The following is a 19820-nucleotide window of genomic DNA, read 5'->3' as shown; positions in this document are numbered from 1 at the left end:
GGTGCGCGTGGAGCGGGAGAGCGGCGAGGTGATGCTGAGCGCGGCCCTGGACAGGGAGGCGGCGGCCGCCTGGGAGATCGTGGTGCGCGTCCAGGAGCGCAGAGGTGGGTGTGGGCCGGGCGGGGGCGGCTGCGGCCGCGGGGAAAGTTACCACTTACTCAGAGTAGTGGTCTCGTCCCATCAGCTTTTGTCCCCAGGTGACGAGCAGCACCTAACGCTGGTTTAGCGTCAGGTGTCACGTGCTGTTATGTTGTAGAATGTAGTTTCGGTCTTTTGAATCTGTAAATTGTTGATATCAAAGCACCGGAGGTGACAAGAAACGTTTCATGGCTTAGGGAGCGTGGACTGTAGAGCTTGGTGGCAGTGCGTGGAGCAGCAGGGTGTTTAGCAGAGTTTAACTGTTTCACCGGTTAGAATTCTCAGTCATTAGTGAGTGGCGTGGAAAATATGTAATATTTCACCGAATATTCTGAGTTGGAAGGGACTCACAAGCTGTGCCTTTACCTGTATGTCAAGGCACAGCATGTTAGATACGCCACACTTCTTCCCTACAGGTGTTTGCTATTAAAATGTTCCCTATAGTTCTCATCCTGTAAATGCCTCACTTGAAGCATGCAGCTGAAGCCACTCGGTTTTGAGTCACTGCTAAAGTTGTGTGTTTGACTCACGAGTATAAGATGGGTTTCTACAAACATGGAACCTTTGCGTTTATGTGGCTGCTTTTTTTCAAAAAAAATCTGAGAAGTCCAGTGTGCACTATTAAAATGGCAAGTTTGTGACTTAAATTGTCATCATTCGCAGGCTCTTACTCCAAGTTAAGCAGAATAGTTCATTTCATTTACTGATCACATCTTTTGCTTTCAAAAATCCTTTTTGAGTTTTTAATTGCCACCTTGGCAAATATTTTTCACCTATGAAAATCAGCGTAATTTAAGCATATTTTTAATTTACTGGGTGGTGGATGTCTGTGCATGTTCACCACGTGTCTTGTTATTTTCATGTTACTTGTGATTGTAGCGATGTTCTGAAGATTGCCCAGGATGAGTATTCTAGAGAAAATCGTATCAGCAGAAAATAAGTTGTTTGGCCTGATTTCATCTTGGAAAGGTTTAGGAAGGGTTTGGCATTATGTGACTTCTAGTGGTTGTGGAAACGATTAACTTCTCATCACTGCAGCTGCTTGGAGTGATTTCCCTCAGCCACAGAGCAGCGCAGGCGGGAGAGATGAAAAGCTTCCCACGCGATCCTTTCCCTTATCTCGCCTGTTTTCTGACTGAGGGGCAGCCCACAGGAGTGAGAGGCAGTTTATTCCTTGGTGTCTGTTAAATCCCTGAGGATGCCTGCAGGGTTCTAATTAGTGCTGACAGTTTCAGTGACATGGATACTTCCCCCTCTGCAGGAGGCTGCAGCAGCAACTCCTTTCACTCAGGTCCTGAGGAGCAACTCTCAGATCCTTCTCTGTTTCTCCCTTGGGTTTTGTTGTGCCTGTCGCTGTGTTGATGTCAGTCACTCGCACTGGCTTTGTGCAGTGTTCCAGCTTGAGCTTTGGCTGCAGACCAAGAGGTTGATAGACCAATTTCCAAAACACAAGTGCTTTCCCTGCTCTGTGCTCACTACTCAATCCTGAGCAAGGCTACCTGCCAAGGGGGATGTCATTACTCCGAGGCAGTAACAAAATCCATCGGGTCAATCTGAATGTGCTGCTGGGATGTTCACCTACTCTGTCAGGTAGCTCAGGTTTCAGCCCTTTGTTGGTGTCACATTTCCCTCTGTCAGGATCAAGATGATGATGTTAGAAAAGTGGTAGCCCGCGGTTACTGCTACTCTCACCTTTGTGATTGTTTTGGCTCTTATCTAGTCTGAATATAGAAGTCTGAGATGGCCTGGAACAAAGCTTGTCACTCTGTCACACCTGAGCTTCATTTCCAAAGCAATTCTGCAGTTAAAAATAATCCAAAACAACTTCTAACTTAATTTCAGTGGTTTTATTTCACCTTTGGAGTATTTTCCACTAGCCTGACACATTACTGTTAGTAGTATGTAGTAGTAAGAGAATAAATCTCTAAGAAATATGTAGAACTAGCTTCTTACTCAGATTAGGTAGAGAGCAATTAATTGTGGGCAGTACAAATGATATGCCTTAGATACCTGGTGACTTGGTTTAAAGGAGAGTAAATTCAAAATACATCTTTATTAATACTATTGTTTTCATCAGTTAAAGGTTAATAATGAATTGAGAACTTTAACTTTGAAGTTGCAGAGTGCTTACAGTCTCGTTTTGTAGGAGTTAAAATACATTTAACATAATACTTTCAAACAGATCTAGCAAGTTGTGTCTCTTTCTGTACTTGCAATTCAAACCGCAGTAATTTGAGAAAAGTTAACCAAAAGGATGGGATGGGAGAAAGATGACTAGCACAACTACATATTTTAATAGCCTGAAATAAGGAAGATATAGTATATAGCAAAAGCTCCAAGAGAAAACAGTGTTTACAGAAGTGAGCTCTCAGGATGAATTAAAATGCAGAGATGGTTACACTAAATTTTCTTGTGAGTAAACATTCAAGTTCAGATTTTTTTTCCAGTTGTTTTACTTTGCTTTTAACATTTGTGTTCACTTACTTTACATTGTATATAACCATAAACATTCCAGTAGCTACAGTTCTCTAATATTAGACCTTATGGTGTCAGATGTCAATTTATGTTCAAGTGGTATAAAGTTGTATTAATTTCTTTAATTTTTTTTTTCCACTTTTCCCTAATTCTTGCCAACTGGTAACTGAGAACTGAAAATTAACCAGTAATTAATTCTGTCATTAGTGTCTTCTTCAACCCAGGCATTGATATCAAGGATAAGACAAAATGTTTAAAGGCTTTAGCATATAAAGTCTACCCTCTTTTCCTTTATCTTTTCAATGTAGTTTATTGTGATTCATTTGTAATGTGCACTTCATTACCTAAAGTAGTAAAGAATGCTTAAAAGCATTGTGCCACAAGTGGTCCTAATGCATTGCTAGGAAGAATAAATTATTCCCCCCCCCAATGGAGCATTCCCAAAATAGTAACAAGAAGATTGGTATATGGCAACAAGGCAACATTCAGTAGTATTTCTTCCTCATTTATGTGACAGCCCCCACTCTTCAGTTCATAAAGGGGACTGTGTAGGAGATGTCCTGGTCCTGAATTTTTCTTCAGAGGAGTACAAAGGGTATGTAACAGGCTGTATGTTTGCTTCTTTTTTCTACTTCAGCTAAAATAGAATTTGAAATACTTTTCTGTTTACTTCCTCTGAATTCTGTGTGGGATAATCAACACAGCAGCATGTCCAAGGCTGGTGTTCCATAGAAGCAAATACTGTTCCATGTGCAACCAGACCTTCAGCGTTTCAGTATCCAGATGATCTTCAACATGCTCATGAAAAAGGGTTTTCTCGCTGAGTTGGACCTTGTGGAAGGTGTGAGCTTATCTGAGCTCACTGCACTTGGCTTGGCAAGTAACCACCAAAGGAACAGACTCACTCCTCAGTATCTGGAGAATTTTTTAGTAGAAGACCATAGGTTTGGTGCTGATACACATTTTCCTGTGTCAGAGATAGCTTTGATGGGCATTTGCAGTATGAACAACTCTTCAGCATGCAGAGTTGGGTTTCTGGCAAAGCTGCAGTTGAGCTCTAAAATTAATGGTACTGATGTGGACAAATTACTGTTATTATTGTCATCACCAGTGCAGCTACATGCTGTAGTTACTTTGTGATGGGACATAATTTAGTTATAAATGTTGTGATTTTGTTTTTTAATGTAGATGCCAAAAACAATCCTTTTTTTTAAAATTTATTTTTTCTTTGAAATAACAAATAATTGTGAGTATTTTACTACTACAGTAAAATTAACTGCAATCTGTAGAGGAAATTGTATGTTACTAACTCTTTATTCACTTTGTGGTTATTTGATACTGTGTAGACTTAGTTTTACTATAGTTTTTAGGTTTTCTGGAGGCAGTAAGTAGTCACTAGCAAGTGTCAACAAGATAATCTGGACCTCTAGTGCTAAGTGCCTTTTTAATGGTATGGATTGGAGGAGTAACAATTTCAGGGCCTGGATAAGAGAGAGGAGATAGTGCCTTTGCTGGATTTTCAAATTAAGGTGAGTTCCTTGCATGAATTCTTAGCAGGAAGCTTTAAAACCAGGCAGAAGTCAGTTTAAAGAAATAGAGATCACAAATCAGTCAAGCCTGATAGTTTTCACAGACTGGTAGGATGTTCCCTGTCAGATTAGGGCTGTTCCAACAGGATTGTCAGGTCCTGGAGTGCAGTGACACGTTCTGGAGCTCCCTGGGTTTGGCTGCCTGGGTTCAAAGCCAGCTCTGACACTGCTGGGATCAGACAGGTGGGTGTCACCAGCAGTGTCTGTGACCTCTGCCCCACGTCCCAGGATCTGTGCTCGAGCTGCTGTCCTTCCCTGGGCTGCCCAGAGCTGTGCTCTGTGCCTGGCTGTGCCTCCCCTGCTCCAACACTGCCTTGCTCACTTGGCTCCCTGCTCCACTGATCCCTGTGGATTTGTCTGGTGACCAGTCTCAGGACCTGCTCAGTGACAGTGAGGTCCCTTGACTCTTCTCTCACCATACCCTGCAGAGCAGCCTGTCCTTGCTGCCCCTTGGCAGTTAGATTTTGCAGTTTCAGCAGCGATATGTGTGTGCCTTTGTGTTAAACATTCTCTGTATGTTGACTACTGTGAGAGCTTCAACCACAGAATGTTAAGGGGTTGGAATGGCCCATAAAGATCATCTAGTACCAATCCCCTCTGCCATGGGCAGGGACACCTTCCATTAGACCTTGTCCAGCCTGGCTTTAAACACTGCCGGGGTTGGAGCATCCACAACCTCCCTGGACAACCCGTGCCAGTGTCTCACCACCCTCACAGTAAAGAATTTCTTCCTCATATCCAACCTAAATTTCCCCTCCTTCAATTTGTACACATTACCCGTAATTGTCATTACAGTTCCTGATCAAGAGTCCCTCTCCAGATTCCCTGTAGCCCCTTCAGACACTGGAAGTTTCTGAGGTTCTGCCTTGCCATTGGACAGAAAAAAATCAATCCTGAGAGATGAAGACACTCCTTTGAAATTGAAATATGGCCTGACAATATTTACATTTTTCATAACTAACAAACTTTTTAACTAAAAGAAACTGAAACACAAACTTCACAACCCCAAACCAAAGAGAAACACCAAGAAAACCTCATACGTGAGTTTGAGCCACAAGATGTTAAACAGAATTCCAAAATTTCAGGGCTTAACTTGATGAGTGTGTTTTTTGGTGCATGGTCCTTGAGGAGGAGATTCCTTGAGTGACCCCAATGATCACTCAGCCTTCGTTTATGTTCTTCAGCTTGCAAGGACAAATGGTTGTGCTCATGTTTTTTGTGCCATTTCAGATTTCGTCCCATTTAATTTATGGGAACACAATTCATTCTTAGCAAAAGCATAATGCTGTTTTAAGTTTGTACCCAGTGAACAGAAGGTAAAATTTCTTAGACTGTCATACACATTAATATTTTAACGTAGAGGTAGCGTTTAATTTGAGAAGGAGCCATTATTATTCCATTACTGCTTGGGGGTAGTGCATGAAAGATCCCATCTCTCTAATCCTCTGTCGTCTCAAGCTCCCTTGACCTTACTTGATCCATGGGCATTAGCTTTGTAATCTCCTGTCACTCATTTTTTCTTATCAGAGGATTCACCAAGGGCCTTCCAACAGTTAACAGCACTTAGTTATATTTTAAGTATATTTTTCCCTTTTAAATTGACGTAGAGGGTGGAGATACCAGTTTAGTAATATATTCAACCTTGAAGGATTTCATGCTTGGAAGTCAAGGATCATCTGTTTTAATTTTATCTGAGGTCTTAGTCCCTTACTAGCTGTATTGATTCTGGGGGGATCATCCCTAAGAATTAAGTAGCTTCTGGATAATGTTTTGCCTTTTACAATTCTTATTACCTCTTCTGTGAATTATAGCCATATTAACAGTTACACATCAAGCTGAGCTCAAGTTGAAATCATCATCTATTATCCAGCAGATGGGTTTCATTAAACTGCAGTGGGTTTTGTGCTATTAAGTCAGAAGAGAATGTACATTCTAGGTGCATTTGGGACAGCTATGGGTGTTTACAGGCTTGGAATGTTACTGATTTGTGGTAGAAAGGAATGTCTGGGGAAGCTCTAGAGCACTGTGTTGTTGTTTGATCAGTCTGAATGTTTTGAAATGATCTGCTTTCTACTGCAGGCAGTCAGATTAAAAATACCTTTGTGAGACTGCTCGAACACCGAAGCTGGTTAGATCTTCTGGCTGTTTATCATCTCAAGCATTCAGTTTCTGCAAAAGAAATGAACAAGATCTAACTAAACTTCAGCACAAATTTGATAATCTGACAGAACTAATAAATTATAGAACATACAGGCCAGCTTGGAAGGGGTTTGGAGCAACCTGGTGTAGTGGAAGGTGTCCCTTCCCATGGCAAGGGGGGTTGGAATGAGATGAACTTCAAGGTCCCTTCCAACCCAAACCATTCTGTGATTCCATAATGATCCAAGGAATTACAGCAGGCTCTGTTGGTGAGGCTACTGATTGTAGTGGTATTTTTATCTTTTTTTTTCTCTCCTTAGATTTTCCCCAAGAAATTCTAAGGAAAAATTTCAAGAGAATTTCCCATCTCACAGTGACCTAGTAGCTGCTACTGCTTTAACCAGGATCTCTTCTTATGATAATGCTTTTTGGCAATCAACAATCATTTATTAAGACACATGCTTTGTTATTTAAGGATGTCTGTTGTGATTATTTTTTCATTACCTGGGCATGCTTGGTTTTTCTGTCTGCCACTCCCAGCAGATGGATGCCACACTGGGAAGTCTCTGATAGCATAAATTACCAATTAAAATACATTAAGGTGATAACCATGTTAAGAACCACTCTGCCATGATCATTGAACTCCTCTGATGCTTTCTTTATTTTTGTTTTCTGGTTTGCTTTAACTTCTATTTTAAAAGCCATATGATGGTAAGGAGCAGAGACATGCCAGACTGTCATTATTCTATCTGCAGAAAAGATGAGGCATATTAGGAGGGAATGTGGGCTGTCCCCATCTTGAGCCCATCAAAGTTATATCTTTAGAAGGTTTATGTTTTATGAATGAGCAAACTACTGCACTTAAAAGTAGCCCATCATATACCTCAGGAATTTTCAGAAATGGCAGTAGAGAAGTGTTTGTGCATAATTGTCCTATTTTTTTGAAGGATATACAGTAGGACTGGGTACAATAACCAGTAGCTTCTATCTCATGTTATGGTCTGAAAATGGGAAAAGAGATTTCTCCTGATTGCAGCTAGAGGCTTAGGGCTTTAAGATGTTTTTTCTGAAAATGTATCTTCCCAAACTTTAAGTCAGTAGGTATTTTACATGAAGACATATTATAGAGTGAGGTTTTAAAAAACTACAGTATGATATTTGCAAAGCCACTTCAAAACAGCAACATCCTCTCAAGCAACCCCAAAATATTTCACTTGCAGTAACCCAAACAAATAAAAAACCCCTGAGTTTTCAAAGAATATTTGTCTATTTAGAGAAAAAGTCTTAGAAATTGGAGAAACTTAAACAAAAAACCCAACACAAAACCAAAACCAAAAATACCAGCTTGAATACTTAAATTTGCCGGTAGATGTAGAGCAATATGTAATACCAGTATTAACCTCAAGGCTTGCAAGACTTTTAACACTCTCATAATCTTCTTTTAAAAATAAATTGAAATGACCTGAAAATGCCAGGAGCAACCTAGCTTCTCACCCATTATTGCTTAATCATGATAATATAATACCTCTGCCCTCAGTACATTCGAGGAACGTATAATGTTTGTCCACAATTGTAGAGACATGTTCAGTCAACTACATATTCTCTATTGTCAGATTTTTTAAATCAGAATGTCTGGCATTGTCAGTTTTATCAATTACACTGATGCAGAGAAACCTACATTTTTAATGAATATAAGGATTTTATTTTTCAAGTCTCGTCTTATAGAATTATCCATTGGATTTTTGAGAGAAAAGACAGTCATATAATCCTAATGCAATCAGAAGTCTGAGAATACGTTGGATTTCACAGATTGACAGCATCTTTTGCAATTTGACATGGTGAAAAGAGATAGGTTTAGAGGCAACTCTGACCTACAGTATTTGAAATTGCAGTTGGACTGTTTCAGCATGCATGATTTTCAAGGCAGTGTAACCTTCAAAGTTGCTGTTAAGTGAATGATTAAGTATTAAATCCTTCTCCTCCTTCCTACCACCCCTGGAGTAACATGGTTGGTAGGTGGGAGAATATTTTTGTTCCTAGTTGCTGTATGAAATGACAGGATTTATTAGTTTACAGTATCTGTGTGCAGCCCAGTGAATCTTTATAACCCAGCTGCGATTCCAGGTTGGAGGAACTGGTTCATGGTGCTGACTGTTGAAACCCTTTCCTGGAAAATTAGTGGTGAACACCAACAAAAGAGTTTTTTTCAGATAAATCTGGATTCAGTAAAGCCATAAAGAACTCGTGGAAAAACCTGGAGTGGTCGTTCCTGATTACAAGAAACGTGGTTATTTCTTGTAATTTCCAGTATGTTCTTCAGTTTTGACAAGTTTTTAATTCGGGCTGTCCAAGAAGTTCATGATTTTGAGAGGGCTTTCTGTTAATTCTTAATACTAAGTTCCTCTCTATATATCTTAAATTTGATGTGAAAAGATAGTAATTATTTTACAAGCTTGTGACACCCTTTATTAGAAATTCTTCACAACTTTCTGGATGAAGAGTGTTCTTCACAGTATATGAGTATTAAGGTTGCTGTTAATAGTAACAGTTTATTTTATTACACAAATGTGGTTTGTGTCTTGCCAAAGGGTAGATTTCTAACTTTGAATTGTTAATATAAAATGTTATGTTTTCTCCTATATATTTGATGCTGCCTTTATTAAAGCCTCTCAGTGCTAAAAGTGTACTCATCGTGGAGACTTGGAGAAAGGAATCCAGTGGGGAGGCTGGAATCCAGATACTGCCCTGGATCTGCACTGTGCTTTTCTGAAAGGCATTGAAATAACAGGTTCTCATGCTTTTTCTTGGAGAAGTGACTTCCTTGCAATAAAGTGAGTTTTGTCTTAACCTAGGAAGCTTTTGTATGTTGTACAAATCCTGTTTGTATGATGGGCCTTGTGGACTTGGAAGGAATGTTCTTGGATGAACAGTAACTCTGATTTTACCAAATCACTTTGCTCAGATAGCTGAGGGGGCCTGTGGTTTTTACATCTATTGAAAAGTTAAAAGAGGTGTAGTGCTGAAATTGGTCCAACACACAATGATGGAAGTCTTAACACCCAGGGACACTATGGAGGTAAACTCTGACATCCTTTGAAATGCTTCTGCTGGAGATTATGTTAATGTGTAAGTCTTATGCAGAGGATGTTGGTAGAGAAGTGATTCCATTAACTCTGTGGATCTAGAAGGTTGAGAAAGATATTTTAGAGACTCTTTATCAAATTTTCTGGTTTTTTTAATGACTTATTACCGTTTATTCCCATTTTTACTATGATTAAGCTTCTCAGCAAATACCGAGTATTTTGCTTGTGGGGTTTTTTTTTGTTTGTTTGATTTGGTTTGGTTTTTTTTTTCCAAAGGATGAAAATTGTGAGTGGTGACATATCAGATATTTCCCATGAGCAGAAACTTGGGCCAGCTGGTGTATTATCTTACCTAATGTAGTTGGAATTCAGAGTAAGACACTATAATAAATCCTTCTGTTTATCAGTTTTCAACCACAGATAGGCATGAAAAATAAGCAATTATAGATAGATACCTGTGATGAGGTTACAGCAGTGGATTATGAAGATTGATTTTGGTGATTCGGAATGAATTTCAATGCTGCAGCTTTTGTCAGTAATATTAAGTTAAAAGGAAGTAATTCCAACTGGAGGGAATATCAGAGAGGAAAAAAAGCAGACTTCAGGATGAGCTGCCCTAAGAAGGATTTTTGATGATACACAAGTTGACTCTAATAGGGAATTAAGCGGCTAAAGCAGGAGAAAGCTCTGGACTAGAGTTTATAATTTTAGTTTTGGTTTTTTGTATAAATTGAAAAGAGAGCTGTAGACAGGGCTTAGATTTGATACTGCAAAGGGTGTTTGCAAATACATGGGAAAAGCAATCTGCTCACAGAAACTGTTATCATTAGTTTCCATAGTGAAGAAAAATAGGAGGAAAAACACTTTGTGATTAAATAAAAAGATGATTTTACCCTTTAGAATATAAAGTATTATTTTCTATATGACTTTTAAAAATACTGATTTTTGACATGAGATGTTCCAGTGTTATGTTACTGTCGTGTTTATGTGCAGCAAGGGCCATTTTGAGTTTTATCTCTTCTTGTTCAGTATCTGTGAGAAAGCAATTTAAATTTTTTTATTGTTTGAAACTAGGGAAGAAAATCTGTCAGATGGCAAAATCCGTGTGTGTGCCAACAATCTAATTAGCAGAACCATTCTTTTAGTAGGATTTCTCTTGAATGGATGACATTGTGTCAGATATCTGTGGTGTGCCTGGCTCGAAAATCATGTATCTAGCATTTAATATGGAAGAAATTCTAATTGGTATGGTGTTACACAACAGTCTGAAAATTCTTTTTGGGGAAATGAAGCCTGTTTCAGATTCCTGACTTAGCATGTCAGTAGTGGTCGACTTGCACTGCTGAATACAGTGGCAGGTATCTCCACTGGTTGTCAGGACCTGGTATTGGGAACAGATAATTTAAGTAGAACCTCTCTGTGTGTTTGTAGGACTTAACCCAAATCCAGAGAGGATTATCAGTTTTAAGCTGTTTCTGCTAAGATTTGAGTGGAATTGTAACATATTATTTCTCCCATAATGTAGCAATATTACAGCACATATACTACTAATCAACTACTATTAATCATAATATATGAATGCAGATGCATAATAATGTACTGTTATTAATATACTGGTGTACATGTATAATATATCTGTGAGATAAATAGAGGGGGATATTTTGTTAGAAGAAGATACCTTGAGATACCTGAACTGATGAGAGATGTATGTCTCTAAAATTTCTTTCCATCCACTGTCGTGAAGCACAAATAATTGTCATAAATGAGGGAGAAAGTTAATTTTATCTACCTTAGTAAAAATGAGTTAAGTCTGGTTTAGGGTCCATTCTGTAGGCAAGCAGCTGTGCCAGTTACAAAACACAGGGGACTGCATTTTGTAATATGTGTGTCATGGTAATTGCAGAAAAAGGAAGAACTTAGAGATATTTGCTGCCCTCATTAGGATGTGGAGTTATGCTTAACAAAAATCATGTTCACGAACGTGTATTTTGAAATCCTTAATGCATTGTCCTGCTAGACATCCACATATTACACATTATTGTCGCTGTCAGTCTCTTCAGCACATTCGTTGTCCTCTGGCAAGTCCTTGTCCAATCATGCTTCGTTGGACACCCTGATGTTGTTTCTACAAGTTGTCAGGTCGCATTTGTGGAGAAGTACAGCCCTGTCCGGTGTTCCTGCTGTAGCTTTTGCTTTGATATATGGTATGCAGTCAAGGGAAAACTTACTTACAGTCATTTTCCTCCACACTGCCTTTATCTGAAAGCGAAATCATGGTGATTTATTTACTGTTTCTTTGTTATGAATCAGATTGTCTGGGGTTGATGGAAGAAGATAATATATCCATAAGATCTGTAAGGTGATATGCAGTGGGAATGTTTGCTGGTCAAGAGAGGCACCTAGGCCTGTCTCTTCCATTACCTGCAGTGCAGTTCCTGCTGCCTATCCTAACAAAATTCTCAAGATTATTCACGTTTCAGAGATAACCAACATACTGCTGAAACCTTTGGTCTTGCCAAGATACCAAAAATGACATTTAGGTCTCTTAACTATTAAAGCAGAAGTAGTTGGAGGAATGTGCCTGAATCCTTTTAGTTTCTGATCAATAAAGTTTGCTAGATCACGTGAGGACTGATCTCAGTCCTGATGTACTTTTGCACAGTTTCTTTACAAGGGGTCTTCCTCAGTTACAAGTATATTGTAAGTATCAGCATATTAATTTTCAGTGAACTGGTTATACATTAGGTGAAAAGAGTGGAATTAGTATCCAAGATTATTACTGTTTCTTCAATAAAAATCAGTTATTCTTTGATTGGGACTTGTTTTTTGATAGAGGAATAGATGCACGTCAAAAACTTTAGCCGAACTTGTAACAGAGTGAGCTCATGGGTTGATTAGGGTAGTGATTTGCAGACTTGAGAGAGACAAACATCAGTAACCTTTCTAGGTGGCACTCACATCCTTGATAGGTCTTGCTATTATAGGGGCAGATTTTCAAAGGTTCTTAACTCAGCTTCTAATTTAGTGCTCACTATTTTAAGCCTGCAGTATGCCCAGGCAAACTAGGCTAAGAGTGGGTATTTACAAACTTGTGGCAGCTTCCACCAGACCTGTTCTTTTCAGAGGAGACAGGCAATTTTGACATTAACTTCTCCCTTTTGTACTTATTCTTTTTGGACATCTTTTAATTAAGATCTTTGGAGTGTTCAAGCAATCAGTGATCTCGTTTGGCACTTCTCATTCAGAACTTACCCTGGTGTGGGTTGCTGTGGTGGATTTCAACCTCAGACTCAGACCAGTGTCCAACATATTCCCTCCTCTGCAGTCTTTTCAGGTGTCTTGGACTCACTGTCCTGGGACTTTGGGAACACATATTCTGACTTAAGACATGTCTTTGAAACGTACCTGGTTTTATTTAGTGTAGTAGTGGGAAATAAGTTTTTTTCAGTTCTTTTTGGCTTCTTCTTTGTGCTGTAGAGGAGAAAGCAAAGCAGCTGTGTTCACAGAGCCTGTCTAAATGCTGGAGGGAATTACACCTGGGTGACTACAAGGGAAGTGCAACAGCAGTGTGGGCTGCTGTTCTATCACCTGAGTGTCAGTGGTGTTTTGTAGCAAGGCAGTTGGAGTTCATGTTTGGGAACTTTGGCTCCACATGCACTGTTTCAAAGAACATTTGGCTACAGAAGCTGAATTGAGCCCCTCACACTGGGCCTCCCAACCCTTCTGTCTGCAGAAGTGCAATAATACATCACACACGCACACAGGTGGTCTCACTTGGTGTCGGGAAGACTTTGTAGGATTGGATGTATGTGGCAACTGAGAACTTTTGCATGAAAATGTCATTTTGCATGTATCCAAATTCTGCAGTGGTGCAAGGCATGTTTAAGGTTTGTTTTTAGGAAACTGATCACTTCTGTAATTTACCATTTGATAAATTAGAGGTCTGGCTTTGCTGCAGACACTGTTTTTTCATATGTGTTACCTTGAACTGATACTGCATTCCCTGGAAGTTAGATTCTGGGTAGAGAGTGTAATTACAAAGAATTTAATGTGGATTTAATAAGTTACTGTCACTACACTTTTTCTTGCTATTTAGAGAAAGAAGAAAAAGGACGTGTACTCACAGTTCTGAAATTCAGATGAATTAATACAGTTTTATGAGTTGAACTACGAAGACCTTCTGTGATTGTCTTGGGTGAATGCTGATTTTTCTATTAAGGAATTTTCTGGGTAAAAATAGAACATGCTCAAAGGTCACGATGGATTAAGCCTCGGGAATCTAAACTAGGAAACTTGCATTTGACTTTTTCTGTCACAACACTGAGGAGTTTTGTTTGCAACAATCCCCTTGTGGTTGTTTATAGATGGCAGATTCCGATATGCTGTGCTAAATATGCCACTTGCCAGTGGACAGGGGATTCTAAGTATGAAAAGCTGAAGCTTGCAAGAGGCTGATGTGAAAGATGTGATGGTGTCTTCTGTGGGAGTGAAGGGATAACATCAATAAATGCACATGTCACACAAAGGAACGGATTTTAGTTGGAACATGGAGGTTTTTTGGAGAGGGATGTAATGCTGCAATTAAGGAAGTAGGGAGGGAGGACTAGTACAACAGTTCAACCTAAGTGGCACAGCTTCCTGGGAGAATAGGCCTCCTTAGAGAGGTAACACTGTTTACAAGATCAGATATTTTGGCAGCGCTTTAGAGTCTTAAATACAAAATTCTTTATATTATTAATTAGATTTAAATTAAAACTGATAATTTAGATGTTCCTTTTTGTATGTTGTTTCAGTTCCTCTAAAGCTCTTTTGAAAATAAGTGCATGTGTGTATATGTTTTCATGTATGTATAAATAATAAATCAACACTGAAATTAAGTATTAACACCATCAGCTCTGACTTTACATCCATTATTAAACTTGTGGATAAGTCATGCTCTAAATGTAGATGGCTGTTGTTACCTGGGCCACATTCCAGGCTGTGTCAGTGCAGTTGTGCTGCCTTTGGAGTCACTCAGGGTGTGAATGCATCACCTTTCTGGGACCAGAGGCATTAAATATGCATTGCAGGAACACTCACCTTGGCTTCTCTAGCAAAACTATTACAAGTGCAGTGTCAGTCTGCTGGGAGCCAAATTGGTCAAAAGGCCTGAGTTATATTTATACTGAACTCCCTGATGTTACTGATATTTGTCAGTTAAAAAAAAATACTCTGTCACTGTCTTGTCTTTCCTTTCTGCCTCCTTTTCAGCAATACCTGCCTAATATTTATTACTTGCTTAGGAGCTTCACTGTCTTCATGGGTTGATTTAATCATGGCAAAAGTATAGTAAATAATATTTTATCAATTTTTAAGGGTGTTATCTTGTTGATTTTTGGAAAATTGAATAGTTCCGTTCTAGTTTTGGGGTTTCTTTTGGTTTTACTGTTTGGATTTAATAGCATTTAAACTTCAGTAGAAGTGAAAACTAAACAAGATTTCAGTGAAATTTCTAAAATGGCAGATCACTGCTTAGAGTGGATTGGTTAGAATTTTTTTGGCAACAAATATTTAGATTTCAAAATTCAGAGTTACTGTAATCTTTGCATGAAAACATATTTGATGCTTTAAAAAAACCCAACAACTTTTAGAAAATATTTGTATTTAAATATGTATTTAAATTTAGAAAATAAAAGAATGTATGATCTTTCCTAAGGAGAGATCTTTGTAGAATGTCATATGGATGCCCCCAGTCTTGCAGTTCAGCAGTACATGTGCTGGTTATTCCTTCCCCACAGTCTGGATGCTGTTGATTCCAGAAGAACCTTAAACCCCGACTTTTTCTGGATTACATACCAACAATATTGCAGGACATTACTCAGCTATTGTTAAGTTTCTGTTACTCTGAGTGCCATTAAGTAGCTGTCTAATCATTTCTCACCTTTCCGTGGCCCCTAGGGAAGGATTGGTACTTGGTGCACGTGTCCCTCACTGTGACAGATGTGAACGACAACTTCCCCGTGTGGGCCATGGAGCCCTTCCCCTTCCTGGCTGTGGTTTCCCCTGAAGCTCCAGGAGGTACTGAAGTGTACAAGCTGCTTGCTCTGGATGCAGATGAAGGGATCCATGGAACTGTGGAATATTTTCTCTTGGAAGGTAAATTTTAACCCTCCCATTCCCCACGTATTAAGCTTTGCTATTGTGACTTCTTTTGTCTTTTATCCTCAGTTTTGTTAGTGAAAGACCTTCCCTTCCTCCTGCAAAAGGTTCATAAGCCTTCAGCTCTGGGTGCGAGAAAAATCAACTTTTATTGAGGGTATGGACAGATTTCTTTGCAAAGTTGGGTTTCTGCCCATCTTTCCCTGGAGGATGATGATGATTGGAGCAGTCAGTACTCCCCAGGGCTTTGGCATGGGGGTGGCCATGGGGACTACCTGTTTATGAGATAAGACAGGATGTGGAAGGGGCACAGTTTGTTAGGTGGAGAGGAGGGTTAGTGTTACTATCCCTTGCAGCGGTCATGCTTCTGGTTCATCTCTAACAAAGTTTTGAAGGTCTGGGTTGTGTAAAACTGTGACAGACTCATTGATAATTTTTTTGCATATCTCTTAAAAAAAACTTCAGTGATAGTTCAAACTATCTGAGCAGAAGGAGAGCAGCAAACTGAAGTCCTCTTGGCCAGGACTTCAGTAGGGTGTGGGATATTTAGGGTCAAACAACAGCAAAGTATTAGAGGATAAAAGAAGGATGGAGAGAGGCTATTTACAAGGGCATGTAGTGACAGGACAAGGGGGAATGGCTTCACACTGACAGAGCACAGGTTTAGATTGGATATTAGGAAGAAATTCTTCCTATAAGGGTGGTCAGGCACTGGCACAGGTTGCCCAGAGAAGCTGTGGCTGCCCCATCCCTGGAAGTGTCCAAGGCCAGGCTGGACGGGGCTTGGAGCAACCTGGGCTAGTAGAAGGTGTCCCTGCCCATGGCAGGGGATGGAATGAGATGAGCTTTAAGGTCCCTTCCAACCCAAACCATTCTATGATTCTGTGATACAAAAGAGTGGCAATTTTCCAGAGAAGTAAAATACAATTTAGAAATGTAACCATGAATATCATGAATATAGTGATTTCTAAGTTCTAAACAAACTTTTGAACTTCAGTGTGCATGCTTATCCTAAGGCAAAGCCAACTGGGGAATTGTTACCATATTCTCCTCCTTTTTAATCAAGTAAAAGTGTTCTTGCTAACAGCAGCTTGTGGACCTGTTCTTTTTAGGTGGTGAAGACAGATTTGAAGTTGAGAAGGACTCTGGCTGGATTAAAACTACAGGTTTGCCGTTGGTGAGGGACAGGGAGTATTTACTGACTGTACTGGCAGCAGATAAACTTGGAAACAGAGGGCCTCCAGCCTCTGTTTCTGTTCTTGCTGGATTTCGACCACCACAGTTCACCAACATGTCATACTTTGTGTATGTCCCTGAGAGCACACCACGAGGAGAACCGTAAGTAAAGCTAAAACACTGCAGTGAGGTTGTGTTCCAAGTTGTAACTTCTGCTTGATCTCCTCAAAGCCTCATGTTTGTGAGTCGTAATACATACTGTGAGTAACAGTTCAGTTCTCTTATTAGAGGTGATCAAGATATAGTTTGATGTATTTTTAGTTATTCTTTTATAGAGAAAAGTGGTATTGAATAATTGTGGTTTCTTGCTTTTTGAAATGATATGGAAAGAATTAGAAGATGTTGGTTATGTCTTAATTTTAAACTAAATGCAGAGTACAAATTAGTGCTGTTACATCACGAAGGAAGATATCCTGTGCGAAAGAACACAATAATTTTATTTTTGTCAAGTTCGGAGAATCGACTTCTTCAAAGTGAAAATTGGAAAAAAACCAAGACTTTCCTGTGTTCATCACAGTGACAAACTGAGCAAAAACGAAGATGCCATAGAACTTGTCATCGTATTTTTCCATCGTTTCTCTAACTGTGTTGATTGAAATATCACAGAAAATGTTAGTCCTATAGCTCCACCTGAATACTCAGTCCATTCTTTTACAAACAACAGATATTTGTTCTTCCATGTGAATTAAAAATACTTTTGTCCAGTAAATATCTTCCTTCTTTGGCAATTCAGTTGTTTTTTTATATTACATTATGTATGGTGTTGTATTTTAACTGTTCAATCTACAACATTTAGTTTTACAGTGACTGAATAACCAAGGACTGTTAAGGTAAAATATTAATAGTAGATAAGAAGTATTTCTTTAAAACTGCAATAAAATGCACAGGCATAAAAGGAATTCAAGAACTGCAAAATACTGTAATATCTAACAGGTACCCACAGTCTTGGGAATTAAAAATAACTAGATTATTTATAACTATTTTTTATTGCTATTTAGAAATAGGTTTGCACACCTAAGATAGATTAGTCAGTTGGTCAAATTGCTTGGTAATATCCAAAAGGAATTAAGTATTTAATGTGGTTTTTACATCAGAAAAGGTTTGAATATACAAAGTGCACCCTGTGAAAGTGGTTTCTGTGATGTGTTGACCAGAAATAGCCATGGAAATCCATTTAGAATCCTAAAGTTCTCATGTTTAAATTGGACTGACACCTAAATATGCAGGAGAACAGAGTTGCTGTCATGCACTGGATGTCTGGGTTTAGGATTTCCTAATTACAGGCTGATTTAAGGCTGGGGCTGAGCAGAGGAGTATTACCAAATCTCCCTCTTCTTTGGTCTGCTACTGGTGCTAATCAGCTCCAGCTGCATGGGCAGGCTGAGCCGAGAGAATACAAAGCCAAAAAAAGACAAAGCTTTTCTTTTGGGTTGTTAAATGTTCTCCCAACTCAGCCTTGTGGTTTTCAGTGCTGACAGGAGAGACAGCATGAGCATCCAACCAGGGCAGGGAGCTGGAAGGAGGGCAGAAGAATTCCTGGTGGCAGGAATGCAGTCGTGCACTGGCTGGAACTGCCTGTGAAACCACATCACTGGAAAATACAGAACAAACTCAAGTGAGACAATGAGCTACAGGAATGTTTCCCATTGTTTGTAGTGCACCTGAGGGAAGTGAGAAGACAGCAGCATGGAAATACAAGGGGTGAAAAAGGAGTTTGCACAAAATGAGTTTTGTCTTATTGATTGTAATTGTCACAGGATCACACATGGTGGTGGATTCTCCTGAGAGATGGAATTCTTTTTCCTAAGGAACCTGCACGATAAGCTGACAGACACTTGAGGAATTAGTATACTGGTTTAAATGTCTTAATATTTAGTTTTTAATTTCTTCTTTTACTTCATACTGTGGGTGTCTCCACTTGAAGGCTTTAAACACATTGGACTTCAGTGGGAAAAAGACAGTGCCAGACAAGAGCTAGAACCATATGTCCTGTGTAAGCTGTAACACCCACGCTCTTAGGGCCTGGCTCTTGTCCTTTTGCAGTTATCTCTTGGAACTTTAGGGTCGTATGACTGCAGCAGCAAACTTACTGTGCTGATATTAAAATGAATCTTTTTCATCTTGCTTTATCTTTTAGCTTCCTGCTTCAAAACCATCTTCTACTGCCGTAGAAGGAAGTTAGAGTAGGCAAATTCAGCTGCAGCAAAAATGAAATCCTCTGTTCCTGTGTTTTTAATCCTTACTATGTTCTGCTTCCAAGAATCCTGTCTTTATCTGTTTAACCCCAAGGTGATAGAACCAATGTGTAACAAAATGTTTGAATTGGTGTTTAGATACAGCTGTCACTGACTTCAGTGAGGATAGCTCAGAGCAGACCTACAGGGTTGCACTATCATTTATGATATGCATAGTTTTTGTCATATTTCTCAGAATATTGTATTATATGCTTGAATTCTTTTTTTTTTTTTTTAATGCAGCTTTCTTACAGTCACTGCTGTGTCATATCAAAAGAAATCCCTGAGCTACAGTTTGCTCACTAATCCTGGTGGTCTATTCAGTATTGATCAGGCAACAGGAGAGATCAGTTTAACTCGGAGTGTGGATTATGAGAGTGACCCACACCAGTATCTGCTTTTGGTCAGAGCAGAGGAGAACGAGGAACAGTTCAGCAGTGCTGCTGAGGTAGGTGCTCCCCTCTGGCAGCCTGCATGTGATTCCATTTTCCCTCAGCCTTTTGATTTCTGTACAGACTCACCAGAAGCTCCCGTTTCCGTGTGTTCTGCTGTCCTTTTTAGAAGTCTTTCTGTGTATGGATAGATGTTGAAGACTGGTTGAGGTACTCTTAGAGTTCACTCTTGCAGATGCTGTAAAGGCTGTTTTGGGGGAGCAGTATTCCATCCCATCACAGATCCTAGGCCTCATCTGGGAAGACCTGGAGATAGGTGCAGCCAAGCCAGACATGAGGTTTTGTCTTACTCTAAACCCTCATACAATGTGATGTTTAAGATTTGTTCCAGTTTAA

General features: G+C 39.4%; 1 protein-coding gene across 3 annotated transcripts in view; it reads left to right on the top strand.

The window, feature by feature from the left end:
* LOC113956903 (neural-cadherin-like) overlaps positions 1-19820 on the top strand; it is a 61099-nt gene continuing 41279 nt past the window's right edge. For all 3 annotated transcript variants that reach the window (XM_027663904.1, XM_027663905.1, XM_027663903.1), the window contains exons 1-4: positions 1-104; positions 15362-15559; positions 16675-16900; positions 19276-19480. In XM_027663904.1, the coding sequence (XP_027519705.1) occupies positions 32-104; positions 15362-15559; positions 16675-16900; positions 19276-19480 (702 nt within the window). In that variant the 5' untranslated portion in view covers positions 1-31. The remainder of the gene's footprint in view (positions 105-15361; positions 15560-16674; positions 16901-19275; positions 19481-19820) is intronic.

Source organism: Corapipo altera, unplaced genomic scaffold (genome assembly GCF_003945725.1).
Source record: "Corapipo altera isolate COAL_440 unplaced genomic scaffold, ASM394572v1 224, whole genome shotgun sequence".
In the NCBI taxonomy this organism is placed as follows: domain Eukaryota; kingdom Metazoa; phylum Chordata; class Aves; order Passeriformes; family Pipridae; genus Corapipo; species Corapipo altera.
The sequence above is the reverse complement of the archived record's forward strand: the minus strand, read 5'-3'. Positions and strand labels throughout refer to the sequence as shown.